Source organism: Mytilus edulis, chromosome 9, assembly GCF_963676685.1.
Source record: "Mytilus edulis chromosome 9, xbMytEdul2.2, whole genome shotgun sequence".
In the NCBI taxonomy this organism is placed as follows: Eukaryota; Metazoa; Mollusca; class Bivalvia; order Mytilida; family Mytilidae; genus Mytilus; species Mytilus edulis.
Genome location: NC_092352.1, coordinates 1,970,932 through 1,988,245, shown reverse-complemented (window position 1 = coordinate 1,988,245; position 17,314 = coordinate 1,970,932). Strand labels below are relative to the sequence as shown.

The following is a 17,314-nucleotide window of genomic DNA, read 5'->3' as shown; positions in this document are numbered from 1 at the left end:
TGTCACGATATCACAGTAGCATGGGTTCGAATCCCGGCGAGGGAAGACAGATCTAACATTGTTGGGTTGATGTTTAGACGAGTTGTATGTACATTATGTACACAGCCATGTATCACCATCATTGATGGCGATCCGATGGATACATCTGTTGTAGAGTTGTCACTGACTCAGACGTACTTTTAAATATAATTATTTTCTGTGACTGTATATTACATTAATTTGTAGGATCCTTTACTATAGATAATTTAGCTGATCTGTAACAATAACATCTTCATGCCTTATATATCATGTACTGTAGTTTGACGAGGAAAGGTAACACACGGCCAGCGAAAGCTCTTTTTTTGAGAGCCCAGGTGGTCGTGTGGTCTAGCGGGACGGATTCAGTACAGGCGATTTGGTGTCACGATATCACAGTAGCATGGGTTCGAATCCCGGCGAGGGAAGAACCAAAAATTTGCGAAAGCAAATTTACAGATCTAACATTGTTGGGTTGATGTTTAGACGAGTTGTATATATATAATTGAGAATGGAAATGGAGAATTTTCCAAAGAGACAACAACCCGACCATAGAAAAAAAACAACAGCAGAAGGTCACCAACAGGTCTTCAATGTAGCGAGAAATTCCCGCACCCGGAGGCGTCCTTCAACTGGCCCCTAAACAAATATATACTAGTTCAGTGATAATGAACGCCATACTAATTTCCAAATTGTACACAAGAAACTAAAATTAAAATAATACAAGACTAACAAAGGCCAAAGGCTCCTGACTTGGGACAGGCGCAAAAATGCGGCGGGGTTAAACATGTTTGTGAGATCTCAACCCTCCCCCTATACCTCTAGCCAATGTAGAAAAGTAAACGCATAACAATACGCACATTAAAATTCAGTTCAAGAGAAGTCCGAGTCTGATGTCAGAAGATGTAACCAAAGAAAATAAACAAAATGACAATAATACATAAATAACAACAGACTACTAGCAGTTAACTGACATGCCAGCTCCAGACTTCAATTAAACTGACTGAAAGATTATGATTTCATCATATGAACATCAGGCACAATCCTTCCCGTTAGGGGTTTAGTATCATACCATCATAACATATATGAGAAGAACATAACCCGTGTCATGCCAACAACTGGTTTTTGAAAAAATGTGTTTAGTTCCGATGCAAAGACCCTATAAGTGAATCAATATTAACGCCAAAATATGCAATCTTTAATGACCTGACAACAGTATCGTAACTATATCCCTTCTTAATAAGTCTATTCAAAGGTTTTGTTAGTTTTTGAGGTGAATACTGACACCTTTGTGCTTTATAAAGAATATTTCCATAAAAAATTGGATGTGAAATACGTGAACGTATAAGAAGTCTGCATGTTGAGCTATATTTACGAATGATGTCCTTATACCGATGATAAAATTTAGTAAATGTTTTGACTAGTTTGTGATATCGAAAACCCTGGTGTAATAATTTTTCAGTAATACATAAATTTCTCTCGTTAAAATCTAAAACATTGTTACATACACGAGCGAATCGTACAAGTTGAGATATATACACACCGTAAGATGGTGACAAGGGAACGTCACCATCTAAAAATGGATAATTAACGATAGGAAATGAAAAATCATCTCTTTTATCATAAATTTTAGTATTCAGCTTTCCGTTAGTGATATAGATATCAAGATCGAGGAAAGTGCAGTGGTCATTGTTAGTATTAGCTTTATTTAAAGTAAGTTCAACAGGATAAATTTCTTTAATATACATACTGAAGTCGTCATTATTGAGAGCCAAAATATCATCCAAATATCTAAAAGTATTATTAAATTTGTTTATCAGATGTTGTTTCGATGGGTCTTTGCTTATTTTTGTCATAAATTGTAACTCATAGCAATACAAAAACAGGTCCGCAATAAGTGGTACACAGTTAGTCCCCATTGGAATTCCGATAATCTGACGATATACGGAATCCCCAAAGCGAACAAAAATGTTATCTAGTAAAAATTCAAGGGCATATATATAGTATCAAAGCATGTCCAATTGACATAGTTTTTTTGTTTATTGCTACTAAAAAATGACCTAAAAGAGTTTGAACATATATATTCACATTCTGACTTTTTAAATGCCCATTTAATTAGGTGTGTGAATTTTTTCTTAATGAGAATGTGAGGCAAGGTAGTATACAGGGTAGAAAAATCAAAACTTTGAACAGATTTAAAATCACCAATATAAGCATGCAATTTATCAAGTACTTCCAACGAGTTCTTGACACTCCAAAAGTAATTAATTCCACTATTTTCGAAGGCCTTATTTGAACAATTTATTATCAGGTTTTTAATTGTACCAAGTGTGCTAGTAAGAAGAATAGACAATTTAGTAGTGGAACAATGGCTTGAAGACGAAATAAATCTATATTTGTAAGGTGTTTTGTGTAGCTTCGGAAGCCAGTACATAGTTGGGACTTTCATTGTATTTGGCTCTTCTCGTGGTTTTGCCCTTTTAGATGACTGACCAAGAAAAGAATGAGAGTTTTACCCTTTTATAAGCATTAATATGTCAATATAGATAAATACCAGTGACAATTCGGCGTTACTTCTACACATAAAAAGTCAAACTCCTCGTCTGCAGACGTCTGCAGACGACGCACAAATCAGCATGTCAGATAAATTTCCATTTGAGATACACGAGGATGAAATTGACAAGTCAATCACCCCAATATTTAAGGATTATCCAAGAGGGTGTCTTCCAGAAAAATTTAAGAATCACTCGGGTGCAAAAGCCAAGAAACTACAATACGAGATAATTGATCCAAACCTTTATGAGCCCCCCGCAAGAATGGTTGCATGTAGAATTAAGAGAAACAGGTTGGAGGCTTGGATACGTGCTCTTGGTATCTTATATTATGAACATTTTGGTAAAAAAGCTGAATTGTATCAAGTTGACTGGTACGATGATCCTCACCAGTGGGAGGGTGAAAGTAACAAAGCTACTATGTATAAACCTTACCAATGATAAACAACTTGTATATAAAATTACATTATTTATCACTACTGGTGTGTTGCAAGCTCAAGGACTTAGCAAAGACCTATTCACCACAAGGGACTTCCCAACATTGATAACACTAGTCAATTGTATTTGTTTACACAATCCATCATTGATAGTCAACACAGATGTTGATTCTACATGTAAATCTTCAGACAAGAACTCAATCGAAGAATCTACAAGTGTAAAATCAGTTTTTAACTCAAATGCTAGTTCTGTAGACAATACATTAACAGATAACAATAACAACTCACATACAAGCATTCAAGCAAATGTTCCCACTTCTAATACATGTACAGAAACTACAATAGCCACACAGGCTAAGATTTCTATCGGATATGAAGATTTAGATAGGCTTCAGTCTACTTTTGTTGAAGCTTTAGCTGGTATCACCAAATCTAAAACGGCACTTATAGTGCAAGCAGAAAAAAGCTTTTCCGATGTAATAAGATCAGCAATTACACCAGTTGTAGAAACAGTTAAAAAACTACAAGAACAGGTTAATAACAAACATCAATCAGATACAATTTTGCATAATGCCTCTACGTGTAATATAAAGGAACACAGCAACATGGAAAAACAATTCAATAAACTAGAACATCGCATTGTAGAACTCGAAAACCAAGTCCATAACCTTTCTATGGGCAAACACAAAGCTGCAACAGATTACGCTGAGTTTGATTCCAAATTTCGCATTGAAAATAATAAATTTGAAATAGTTAATACTAGAATGGACCAGAAAATGGAGGATATCAATGATATTAATGATGATCTCAAGGTCAAATTGAACACCAAATGTAGTGAAATGGTGAAAATTAGTGAAGAAAACAAACTTTTAAAAGAGAAAACTGACTCTCAATTTAATGAAGTATTATCTCTCAAATCACAGCTATCGAGCATGTATTTACCTACACAGCAACAAAATGAGCAGCATTTTGCTAATGGGTCCTTCAACAATGAAGGCAAATCTAACAAACCTACAGCTCTATTTATTGGCACATCAAACACTGATAGGATTAATGAAAACAAACTATCAACGGCAGTGGATATAACGAAAACTACAGCATATACTTTAGATGAAGCATACGAGGTAATCTCAACCGCACAGTGTAGCCCTGATGTTGTTATCATACATTCACTAACTAACGACGTTAAAAACAACAACCCAAATGAATGCATGGACAAGCTACAAATGGTAGTAGAATCAATTTCTAGCAAATGGAAAGAAGCTAAAACCATAGTGTCACTAACTACTCCCCGCCTTGATAATCGCTTACATCGTCTTAATTCAGAAATCATTGATGGACTAGTAAAACGAAGATATCTAGACAATAAAGATGTATATGTTTCTGACAACTCAAACATGTGGCATGGGCAAGTCTCAATACAACAACTCTTAAATGAAGATAAATTTCACTTGTCAGAGAGGGGAACATCAATGTTGGCTTCTAACATTAAGAATGCATTACATACTGTCTTAGGTATTAAGGTACAACAAAGGAACAACAGATATTCCAGATCCACTGACCGTGCTCGTCAACAGTATCGGCCACAACATCGCCAATCATCTAATAATTATCATGATCATAATGAGCAAAATAGGGTCAAGTTCAAAAGAACAGGGTAAACCATGAAAATATACTTATTGTACTATCTTTTTATTTTTTCCTATAATATAATCAGCAAGGTATTTGATTAACTCAGATAATAGCCAGCTAATTGATCTATATTTGTTCAAGTGTTATCTGTATATCTTTGGAAAATTAAAAGCTGATAAAAGGTAGTTAGTTACAAGTGGTAACTTTTTTTTTCTTTTTCTGGCAAGTAGCCAATTTGTCTCTGAGACTAATTCATTTTTTGTTTTTTTGTTGTTTATTTTATTTTTCAAAGTTTTTGTTGCTCATTATTAGTAGCCTATTTTGTTACCAATTAAGAAACATTACTGGAAACAAGTGAATTTGGTGTCTAATTTAGATTTTTAAATATGGCTAAACATGGTCGTTCTATTGTTAAGAACAATTTGAAAATATGTTACTGGAACATTGGTGGTATAAATACACATAATATGAATAAGTTAGAAGATCACCTTTTTGTACAAGAAATAAAAGAGTATGATGTGGTTATTTTAGCAGAAACACATATTGGATATGATGTTAACTTACATGTTGAAGGTTTTAATTATTTTCCTGTTTGTAGAAATATTTCAACCAATGGAAGATACTATGGTGGGTTAGGCATTTTTCGAAGGACATCTTTAAAAGATCATATCAAAATAATTCCTGGGTTGTCCAAAGATTTTCAGTGGATAAAATTTGAAAAACAGTTTTTCTTTCTTCAAAATGACATATACTTAATAAATAAACATAGTTTCCTTAAGACAGATTGTTTTTTACTATTAAATAATGAGCAAAATGAAATTATATTTGGATTATTTGAAAACTTAATTTGTAGATTTAATTGTCTTTCGTTCTTCAAATGCGAACAGCAAAACAAATAATGAAATTCGTCGCCTATCTCACCGGAACTACACAACGAACATGTTCTTTCATTTCGGGCAATGTTTTGCCATCTTCCCTTTTCTATAGGTAACGCATGGTTACCTGCTCTGAATTTACATAATGTAAACAAATGTTTATCTTCAAGAATATTCAAGTAGTTCTCAAACTCCAATGTCTTTTTAAACAGTCTATAGTTAATGCATTTTGGTGAGTCTTGTACTGAAGAATACCACGTCTGCTTGTATTGGTCGATTAGCCTCATTTTGATGCTCTGATTTAGCCACTTTGAGAAATGTCCATTTTGTTGTTGAAAAACATTTGAAAACCCGCTCATGTTAAGAATATTTTGAACATATTTGATCCATTTGATGCTTTGATTTTTCACACAATGTTGGTAATATGCAGTCTTGTAAATTAATGAAGACAGTTTGTTTTCGTCTGAACATAGTTTGCACCAGAACGAAATAGTTCGGCATTTTATGTTGATGTCAAGTGGGTATCTGCCTGTTTCACCATACACAATTATGCTTGGTGTTGATTTTTTCAAGTGCAATATATGTTTTAGAAATTTCAGGTGAACTTGTTCGATAACATAATTTTTCTCAGATCCCCAAACTTCACATCCATACAGAAGTATGGGTTTAACTATTTTGTCGAACAGATCAAGTTGGCATTTTATTGAAAGGTTAAATAAACGGCTTTTTTGTATGACGCCATACATGGCTTTCGTTGCTTTTTCTGCAATCTTTTTCTTTGCTTTTGTAAATGGTCCTGTCCTGGCAAGATTTATACCCAAATAATTGAACTCGTTTACTATGTCTAGTTTGTTTCCTTTGTACAAGAAATGTACGTTACTAGGAGGTCTTCCCTTTGAGAATATCATAACTTTTGTTTTTGCCACATTAACTTTTAATTTCCAAATATCACAGTATTCACTAAATATATCCAATTGATTTTGAAGATCGTCTCTATTCTCTGACATAATGACTGTGTCATCAGCATAAAGTAGTATAAATAATTTTAGGTACACATTGAGATCATTTTCCAAACATTCAGATATAGACAATAAGCCATTTATATTTTTGCTATTCAAATAATCTGTTAAATCATTTATATATAAATATAAATGGTAGATGCATGGGTGATTTATTTGGTCATTTTACTTGTTTTAATACACATGGCCAAAGCACTGTTGATTACCTTATAGCAAATGAAAGATTATTTAATCAGATACTTTATTTCAGAGTGTCAGAGTTTGTCTCAACATTCTCAGACTGTCATTGTAAAATATCATGGGAAATTTTGGCTAAATATCAAATAACAGAAACTCAGTCAAATAATCTTCATGCTGCCCCTGTTAATTTTAGATGGACTGAGGACTCCCCACTTAAATTTCAGCAAGCACTTTTGTCACCGGATAATCAGCAGAAAATTTCATCTTTCCTTATTAATGATAGTTATTGCTCTTCTGAAGACATTAACAAAAAGGCACAGGATTTATGTGATATCTTTCTTTCTGCAGCCAAAATTTCCCTGGTAACCCCAAAAAAAGAATAAAAAGGGTCCCAGACCCCAGAAAAAAATGGTTTGATAGTGATCTTTTTAAAATGCGCAAAAATGTTATATCCTTAGGTAAAATTTATTCAAGATATCCTAAGGATCCTGTTATTAAAGGCAGATATTATAAATATTTTAGAATCTATAATAAATATAGAAAAGTTAAATATAAGCAATTTATCAATTCCATGCTACAAAAACTTGATACTCTTAGAGTTGAAAACCCTAAGCAGTATTGGAAATTAATAAATGACATTCAGGATAGCAAAAAAGAAAACTGCTCTTCACAAATTGATTCTGATACATGGGCCAATCACTTTCGTAATCTTCACTCTGCAATTGATAACACATTTTATTCACGACTTAACCAGTTGGAAATGATCCTAAATGACAAAGAAAAATCTTTAGTTTTTAATGATTTAGATAATGATATTAGTAAAAAAGAAATTTCTGATGCTATTGCGAGCTTAAAATCAGGCAAGGCCTGTGGACCTGATTTGATTTCAAATGAAATGTTAAAATATAGTCAGTCATATTTGATAGGTTGCTTATATAAATTATTTAATTTGTGCCTCAAGAATAGTGTGTACCCAAAGATTTGGGCTGATGGTTTTATTTCGCCAATTTTTAAATCAGATGATCCTTGTGATCCATCTAACTATAGAGGTATAACAATTACTAGTACCATTGGTAAACTTTTTAACAATATTTTGAATACAAGACTTGACAAATTTTTGTACCAAAACAACTTAATTCATAATTCTCAGATTGGCTTTACAAAAAATGCCAGAACTTCAGATCATATATTTATTTTGAAAACACTGATAGACAAATACTGTCACAGTAAAGAGGGTAGACTATATACTTGTTTTGTAGACTTTCGCAAAGCATTCGACAGTGTAATTCATATAGGTCTTAAACTGAAGCTTATTAATATGAAAGTTGGTACTTTATTTTATAATATTATATCAGATATGTATAATAATAGTAAAGCATGTGTAAGAGTTGGAGCTTCTCTCACTGACCCTTTTAGCATTAAATTAGGTGTAAGACAAGGAGACAACTTGAGTCCTTCATTATTTAAAATTTTTATAAATGACTTCCCATCTTATCAATATCTTGACTCCTGTCTGGATGCAGTTTCCCTGCACTCAGAGAAATTAAATTGTTTGATGTATGCGGATGATATTGTGATTATGTCAACATCAGCCACAGGGCTTCAAAGTAGACTTGATCAGCTAGAAAAATATTGTGCTGACTGGTGCCTGAAAGTTAATATTAGAAAGACTAAAGTCATAATTTTTAATAAGGCTGGAAGGAAAATTCAGGCAAATTTTCGACTGCAGAATAACTTGATTGACTGTGTCGCTCATTACAAATATTTAGGTGTTCACTTTACTGCATCTGGAAGTTTTCATCTAGCTAAAACTGAACTTTATAATAAGGCTCTTAAGGCCTACTACAAACTTAGAAAGGATTTTATCAATTTGTCTCCTGGAATAAAATCTTCTGTTCATATTTTTGATCATACCCTTAAACCCATTCTGTTATATAATTCAGAGGTATGGGGAGGTTATAATGTCACTTGTACTAAATTACAGTCTTCCTTATTTAATCTTGAAAATGTTTTTAAAAATCTTAAGTGTGAGAATCTCCATCTTAAATTTTCTAAATTTATACTTGGTGTACACAAAAGGAGTGTCAATTTTGCTGTATTATCAGAACTGGAATGTTTCCCCTTACATTATGATATTGTAAAGTCAATTGTAAAATACTGGTATAGATTTGAAAATCTTACAACTGATTTCAGTCTATTGAAAGATGCTTATAAATGCAGCCAAGAGCTTCACAAATCTAACATAACTTCTTGGTTCTCATTTGTTAAAAAAGTATTAGAAGTTTTTGAAATTAAACAAGAAGTAAAACATTTCGGACAATATAAATTTTTGAACATATCTAGTAAATTAATTCACACTAAATATATTAGCAATTGGTATGCTAGCCAAAATAAAGCTTCCGATGGAAAACTGTTTAATTATGTGAAATTTAAGCAGAATTTTGGTTATGAAAATTATCTTTCTTTAATTAAGAACTTTGATTTTAGAAGATCTATATGCAAATTACGTATTTCTGCTCATAAGCTTCAAATTGAAGTTGGTCGTTTTTCAAATATTCCACGAAATGAAAGAATTTGCAAAAAATGCTCCTCTTGGCTGCGTTGAAGATGAAATCCATTTTTTAACTAACTGTGAAAATTTTAAATCGGATAGAGATGCTCTCTTTGACTTTGTTTGCCAAAGAATTCCGAATTTTTCTATACTTGATAATCAGCATGAATTTATTTATTTATTAAACTGTGAAGACAATCAGGTCCTTAATGCTGTTGGTAAATTTATTAAAGTGAATATGAGTTAGTTGTACTGTTACCAGTGTTGATTTTTTATTGTTTAACAGAAATTCTATCGATTTTTCATAAGTTTTCCCGGACTATTTTTTATTGCTAGATTTTTGTACTTTGAAGTTCGTTACTGTCCCCCTTACTTTTTTGTTTCCTAAATTGAAAGCATGAACGTGGTCACAGGCATTTAAAAGTATCGTAAACTACGCCAACTCACAATGTAAGTTTATAATTCATAGTTTTTAATGATTGTATGATGAAAGTTAATATGTTTCCACATCAAGATAAATTTTGTATATGTGTATATCAGCCAAAAGTGAAATATGATGATTGTTTATTTTGTCACTGTTTTTATAAAAGTATGGAAAGCCATTTGGTGCTATAATTTTTGAATGATTTGATTGAAAATTCATTTTGATACATAGATTTGAACTGTTAGTTTTATGATTTTTGTAGTCATGAGTATGATGAGTTAGCTAAGGTTTTGTTTTTGTTTTTTGTAGCTTTTTACCAACATCACAGCACACATATGTAGAACTTGTTATTTCATGGTTTTCGAAATAAATGATATACATTACTGTGGCTTATGGTTATACTAGTATGCACTGAGGCAGAATAGTAAAAAGATTGCAAAGACACAGTTCGATACAGAATAACATGCAGTAGTTCCTACAAACAATTTTATGAAATGGCTCAATCACAACCACTTCCGCCTGAAACAACAGTAACACATGAACATAAAATGACAGAGAAAGGTAAAGAACTTTATCATTCACATAAGATAAAATACCTTAAGCAAATTGACGGTTCGTGGGAAACTATAGAAAATTTACTCGAAGAATTATCAGAGTGCTCGAAGGAGCTGAAACCTCTACGCAAACTAGAGAAAAACATTTTGAAGTCTCGTGAAAAATACTGTGAAAACTCAAATCAATATATTGAGTTTTTGACACGCAAGAATAATGAAGACAGTAATGACGCATTACCCACCTTTAAGACTGAGTTTAAAAAGTGCAATGAAATCATTGACAATACATTACAACAAATTAAGACATTGAAATTAACCGCAGCTGAAACTATGTCAGTAGTTCCTGTAGAGTCTGTCCGTTCAAACAATAGTGGTAAAAGCGGCTCAATTTCGAGTTCAGCTATGGCTAGGAAGCGTGTAAATGCTGAAGTTCAACGAACAAAGTTACAATATGCGGAACAACAAACAAAATTAATTAAGCAAAAAGCAAGATTAAGTGAATTAGAAACACAGTCTAAAGCTTTGAAGGACCGTGAAAAAGCTGAAGTTGATGCAGATTTAGCACTGCTTAAACAACAGACAGAAGCCGCTGTCGCAGAGGTCGAGGTCAAAGTTTTAGAAGAAGCCGAGAGCGATAGAAGATCCTTGTCGTTACAAGAAGACAAAGAGTATTTACAAAAAGTGAAAATGACACTAACAGAAAAGTATGTAAATGAACAATTTAATGAAGTGGAACAACTCAAATCTCAAGACAAGAATAATAATGTTCCGCAAGATATTCCGAACAATCAAGACAAATTTAGTTCACATATTCCGGCACCTCGGAACCAGTTAAACATAATTCCTACGCCAAGGAATTTGCCAAAATTTCAAGTCGACGATTTGGATCGATCGATAGTTGAAGATATTAAACCAGAAATTCGGCAAAAACAAACATTAAATCCTTATGCAGCTGATTTTGAATTAACTCAACCACCACTGCCACCAAATCATGATCAGTCTGTAGTGTCTGACTTGACAAAGTTTTTGTTGAAGAAAGATTTACTACTTTCTAGATTTCAGAATTTCGATGACTGTCCCGAAACTTATGCTTCATGGAAAGCTACCTTTAAAAGTATTACTGAAGAACTCTCAGTTACGGCTTTCGAAGAAATGGACTTATTAGTTAAATGGCTCGGCCGTGAATCTTCAAAGTTTTCGCAAAATATTCGTGCGTCAAATGTGAACAATCCAAATGCTGGTCTTCGTCGTATATGGGAGCGTCTTGACGAACGCTATGGTAGACCTGAGATGGTAGAAGCTGCAATTAAAACAAAACTACAGAAGTTTCCAAAGTTAACAAACAAGGATCATAGTCGACTTTATGAGCTATTAGATATTCTCACACAAATAGAATCTTCGAAAGAGAATGAGACATTTTCAAATTTATTGTCATATTTCGACTCTTCTTCTGGTGTTTTACCAATTGTGGACAAATTACCATATAATATACAAGAGAAGTGGACAACACGTGCATCGCAATACAAACTGAGGAACAACGTACCATTTCCACCTTTTTCGTACTTGGTGCAATTTATCAGAGAGGTTAGTGCTGTCAAAAATGATCCCGCGTTTATTTATAGTAATACTGAAACGTCGTATTCTAGGAAAAATGAAACACGGAAAGTTAACCATGGTGCAACGTCAGTGTTTAACCGAAAAACGGATGTTAATATTAAACAGAAGGAAGAGAAAGAGACAGTACGTTGTCCTATTCATAAAGCCAATCATCATTTGAATACTTGTCGAGCCTTTAAAGCAATGACTTATGAAGAACGCAGAAAGTATCTGAAGGACAATAATATTTGTTTCAAATGCTGCCATTCGACAACTCATATGTCACGAAATTGCACTGTAACTGTAAAATGCGATCATTGTGGAAGTAATTATCATATAACCGCTATGCATGTAACTGCAAAATCTAGTTGTCCTGACGGCGGAGAGAAATCATCTGATACAACGCAAAATGCTAATGATCATCCAAGTGCACGTTTTTATGTGGATTTAGTGGTAAATCATGTGGAAAAACCGTTCAGGTCCGTGTGTACCCGAAGAACTTCCCAGATAAAGCCGTTAATGTGTACGCTATACTGGACGACCAAAGTAACAGAACTCTTGCTAAGACTGAGCTGTTCGATCAATTAGGTATAAATACATCGGCCATTCAGTATACTATGTCGTCTTGTGCTGGACGCACTATCATGAATGGTAGATGTGCAGAAAGTCTGATAGTTGAGTCATTGTCTGGTAATGGAGAACTTGAAATACATTCAGTAATAGAGTGCAGTGCAATCCCAGACGAAAAATCAGAAATTCCGACTCCGGATATTGCTAAATCCTATCCCCATTTACGGGAGATAGCTCATCAAATGTTAGATTTGAATCCAAATATAGACATTCAACTTTTGATTGGAAGAGATGTCCCAGAAGCGCACCACGTGTTTAGACAGTTGACAGGACCGAAGGGCACGCCATTTGCCCAGGAGCTCTTTTTCGGTTGGGTAATTATAGGCGATGTTTGCTTAGGCAAAGTACACAAACCAAATTTTGTCAATGTCAATAAGACTAATGTAATGAACAATGGTAGAGGAACTATATTTGAACCTTGTATTAACACTTTGTATGTAAAGGAAAACACTGAATTGGCTCATATCAGAGATAATGTTCATTCACAAAGATGTAACAATGACCCATTGTTTATTAAAACCAAAGATGACGACAAGATTGGCACATCAGTCCAAGACCGCTTGTTCCTTAATCTCATGGATTCTGAATTTAAGAAAGATTCAAATGGGCACTGGACTGCACCCCTCCCTTTTAGACCAAATAGACAACGATTGCCGAACAATAGGAGTCAAGCATGGAAAAGGGCTCAAATACTCGATAAATCTTTCCAACAAAATTTTACAAAAAAGACTCATTTTGTAGAATTTATGCAAAAAGTATTAGTTAGCGGAGCAGCGGAGGTAGCTCCCATAATCACAGATGAGGAGTGTTGGTATCTCCCCCTTTTTGGCGTTTACCACCAGAACAAGCCTAACCAGATAAGAGGCGTATTTGATTCCTCAGCATCTTTCGAAGGAGTATCTCTCAATAGCGTTATGATGTCAGGACCAGATCTCACTAACAACCTACTTGGTATTTTGTTGCGTTTTCGCAGTGACCAGTTTGCGGCCACTGCTGATATAGAACAAATGTTTTATCAATTCTACGTGAGAGAAGAAGATAGAAACTTTTTGAGGTTCTTTTGGTACAAGGACAATAACCCAGATAATCCGCTTATAGAACATCGGATGTGTGTCAATGTTTTTGGCAATAGCGCTTCTCCTGCAGTGGCAACGTACGGATTACGTAAGACAGTTGAAAACTCTAATGAAACGTTCGGCTCAGATGTTAAGACTTTCGTTAACAGGGATTTTTACGTAGACGATGGGCTCATTTCCTTGCCTGAAAGTGAACAAGTAATTGATCTTATAACAAGAACACAGATGGCGCTAAAAACAGAAGGTAACATTAGGTTACACAAGATTACATCAAATAGTAGCGACGTAATGAAGGCTTTCCCTGCCGATGATATTGGAAAGGATCTCAAGAATTTAAACTTGTGTGAAGACTATTTTCCGGTACAACACAGCCTTGGCCTCGCTTGGGACTTAAACACCGATAGCTTTATATTTACCCCATTACAAGATGATAAACCCTGCACCCGTAGAGGTATTCTTTCGTCATTGAATAGTATTTTTGATCCGATTGGATTCTTGTCACCACTCACAATTAGCGGAAAGATTTTGTTGCGAGATGCATCCCCACCGGGTACTGATTGGGATGAATGTTTATCACAAAGTTTTCAAGAGAAATGGAATGAATGGAGGATCTCTGTTTTGTCACTTCGAGAACTTAGTATACCACGTATGTATATACCTATGTCAATCAGTGTTATGGACAACTTAGAAGTACATGTATTTTCAGACGCTTCAGAGAAGGCAGTTGCGGCTTCGGCATATTTAAGAGCTATCGACACATATGGGACCAGTACCGTAGGATTTATTATGGGAAAATCGAAACTAGCACCTCTTAGCGGAAACACGATACCAAGATTAGAGTTATGTGGGGCTGTCTTGGCAACCGAAATTGGAAAAATAATATCTGAAAATTTAGATGTTCCGTTGGACTCTATCAAGTATTATTCTGATAGCAAAATTGTGTTAGGATATATCACTAATCAGACCCGACGTTTTCACACCTACGTGTCAAACAGAATTGAACGCATTCTGAGTGTATCGTCATCAAATCAGTGGCAGTTTGTCCCAACACATTTAAACCCATCAGATTGCGGTACACGTTACTCAATATCTGTTGATATGGAAAACAATCCATGGCTTCTTGGGCCGAAGTGGATGAAGAACTCTGACGAAGAAGCTCAATGTGATGTCAAAATATTATATCCGTTAGTTAGTCCAGATAATGATAAAGAGATTAGAAAAGAGATAAGTGCATCGAAAACGTCAATAGATGCGCTTGCGCCAATAGTGGGGCGTTTTAAAAAATTCTCTAGTTGGAGACGGCTTGTGAAAGCTATATCATTTTTGCAACATGTGGCTCAGTCATTCAGTTTAAAGGATAAGTCGTGCCAAGGTTGGCATTTTTGTCAAAATGTCATGTCAGTTGATAGTTACCAAAAAGCGGAATTATTTATCTTGAAGGAATGTCAGAAGGAAGTATATTCGCAAGAGATAGAATGTTTGGCTAGAGGCACAAACATTTCAAAACAATCATCTTTAATCTCTCTTTCGCCATTTTTGGATTCACAAGGTTTGATTCGTGTAGGAGGACGTTTGGAAAAGGCAAAGTCTTGGCTTCCGACAGGAGAAATTAACCCAATTATCATTCCGAAAAATAGTTACATTAGTAAGCTTCTTATAGACCGCTATCACAATTCAGTGAAACATCAGGGTAGACATTTAACTGAAGGTGCGTTAAGGAGTGCAGGATACTGGCTAATTGGAGCTAAACGATTAATTTCTTCATTTATACAAAAGTGTGTAATATGCAGGAAACTTCGAGGAAAGTTCCAGGAACAAAAAATGGCGGACTTGCCTTCTGATAGACTAACACCAGGGCCTCCGTTCACATTTGTAGGTTTGGATACCTTCGGACCTTGGCAAGTATTAACTCGTAAGACACGTGGAGGTTCAGCAAATAGTAAAAGGTGGGCTATTTTATTTACATGTATGACTACGAGAGCAGTCCATATAGAAGTGATAGAATCATTAAGCAGTTCCTGTTTTATAAATTCACTTCGTAGGTTCCAGTCATTACGCGGACAAGCCAAAGTGTATCGATCTGACCGTGGGACAAATTTCATAGGTGCCACAGATGATTCAAATATTGAAGCTATAAATGTTGAAGATTTGACAGTTAAAAACTTTCTATGTGAATCTGGTTCAGTATGGAAATTTAACCCTCCCCACTCTTCCCACATGGGAGGAGTGTGGGAAAGGATGATAGGTGTCACACGAAGAATATTAGACGCTGTTATCTTAACTTCTAGTAGTAAAAGTTTGACTCATGAAAGTTTAACAACATTCTTAGCTGAAGTGACCGCTATTATTAACGCAAGACCCATTGCACAGATATCATCAGATCCGGAAATGCCTTTGATTCTAAGTCCATCAATGCTCTTAACTGGAAAACAAGACTACTTACCTGTGATAACGGACACATACAATCTCAAGGATATGTATCGTGCACAATGGAAACATGTGCAAGTTCTATCAGATATATTCTGGAAGCATTGGAGGTCAGATTATTTACAATGTTTGCAACAGAGACGTAAATGGCACATTGACAAAGACGATATCAAAGTTGGTGATGTAATTCTTATGAGAGACAAATCTATTTACCGAGGAGAGTGGCCACTAGGCATTGTGGAGGAAGTTTTCAAAAGCGATGATGGAAAAATACGCAAGGCTCGCCTCCGCATTTACAAGGAAGGAAAAGCTGTTACATATACTAGACCGATTAGTGAGATGGTTTTATTGGTAGACTGATTGTGAATATTGACAATATTGAACAATTTATAAAAGGTTTAAGTGAACTGTTGTTTGTATTTTTAGTGTGTTTTTTATGCTGAAGGAATGTTCTTCGATAGCATTGATTTTTCGTAATAGTCAAAATTGTGACTTATTTTTACATTTGGTATATTTGCATAAATTTGTTGTAAAATATTATCATGGGAATGATAATAGACGGGGAGTGTACTGTTACCAGTGTTGATTTTTTATTGTTTAACAGAAATTCTATCGATTTTTCATAAGTTTTCCCGGACTATTTTTTATTGCTAGATTTTTGTACTTTGAAGTTCGTTACTGTCCCCCTTACTTTTTTGTTTCCTAAATTGAAAGCATGAACGTGGTCACAGGCATTTAAAAGTATCGTAAACTACGCCAACTCACAATATAAGTTTATAATTCATAGTTTTTAATGATTGTATGATGAAAGTTAATATGTTTCCACATCAAGATAAATTTTGTATATGTGTATATCAGCCAAAAGTGAAATATGATGATTGTTTATTTTGTCACTGTTTTTATAAAAGTATGGAAAGCCATTTGGTGCTATAATTTTTGAATGATTTGATTGAAAATTCATTTTGATACATAGATTTGAACTGTTAGTTTTATGATTTTTGTAGTCATGAGTATGATGAGTTAGCTAAGGTTTTGTTTTTGTTTTTTGTAGCTTTTTACCAACATCACAGCACACATATGTAGAACTTGTTATTTCATGGTTTTCGAAATAAATGATATACATTACTGTGGCTTATGGTTATACTAGTATGCACTGAGGCAGAATATTAGTAATTGTATTGTAACTGTATGTAAAAAATTGTTTGTATCTATGTATCTATGCAAATCAATATTCTTTTGCCTTATTCATGTATGCTCTGTATGCCCCTTGTGGGCCCTTAATTGGAAATAAATATGTTCTGTAAAGCGGTAGCTAAAAGTTTATGTTTGTTACAGATGTCGTTTTC

General features: G+C 34.4%; 3 protein-coding genes across 3 annotated transcripts; all 3 read left to right on the top strand.

The window, feature by feature from the left end:
- The first annotated feature begins 2,946 nt into the window (after positions 1–2,946).
- LOC139489375 (putative leucine-rich repeat-containing protein DDB_G0290503) lies at positions 2,947–4,665 on the top strand. The gene has a single exon (XM_071275686.1). It carries the CDS (start codon positions 2,947–2,949, stop codon positions 4,663–4,665), a length of 1,719 nt encoding a protein of 572 aa, XP_071131787.1.
- A 4,851-nt stretch (positions 4,666–9,516) lies between these two features.
- On the top strand, positions 9,517–12,423 carry LOC139487442 (uncharacterized). Its single transcript, XM_071272225.1, has 2 exons — positions 9,517–9,711; positions 9,995–12,423. The coding sequence occupies exon 2, from the start codon at positions 10,180–10,182 to the stop codon at positions 12,421–12,423; it is 2,244 nt and encodes a 747-aa protein (XP_071128326.1). The 5' UTR covers positions 9,517–9,711; positions 9,995–10,179.
- A 29-nt stretch (positions 12,424–12,452) lies between these two features.
- LOC139489374 (uncharacterized) lies at positions 12,453–16,328 on the top strand. The gene has a single exon (XM_071275685.1). The coding sequence runs from the start codon at positions 12,453–12,455 to the stop codon at positions 16,326–16,328; it is 3,876 nt and encodes a 1,291-aa protein (XP_071131786.1).
- The last annotated feature ends 986 nt before the right edge of the window (positions 16,329–17,314 follow it).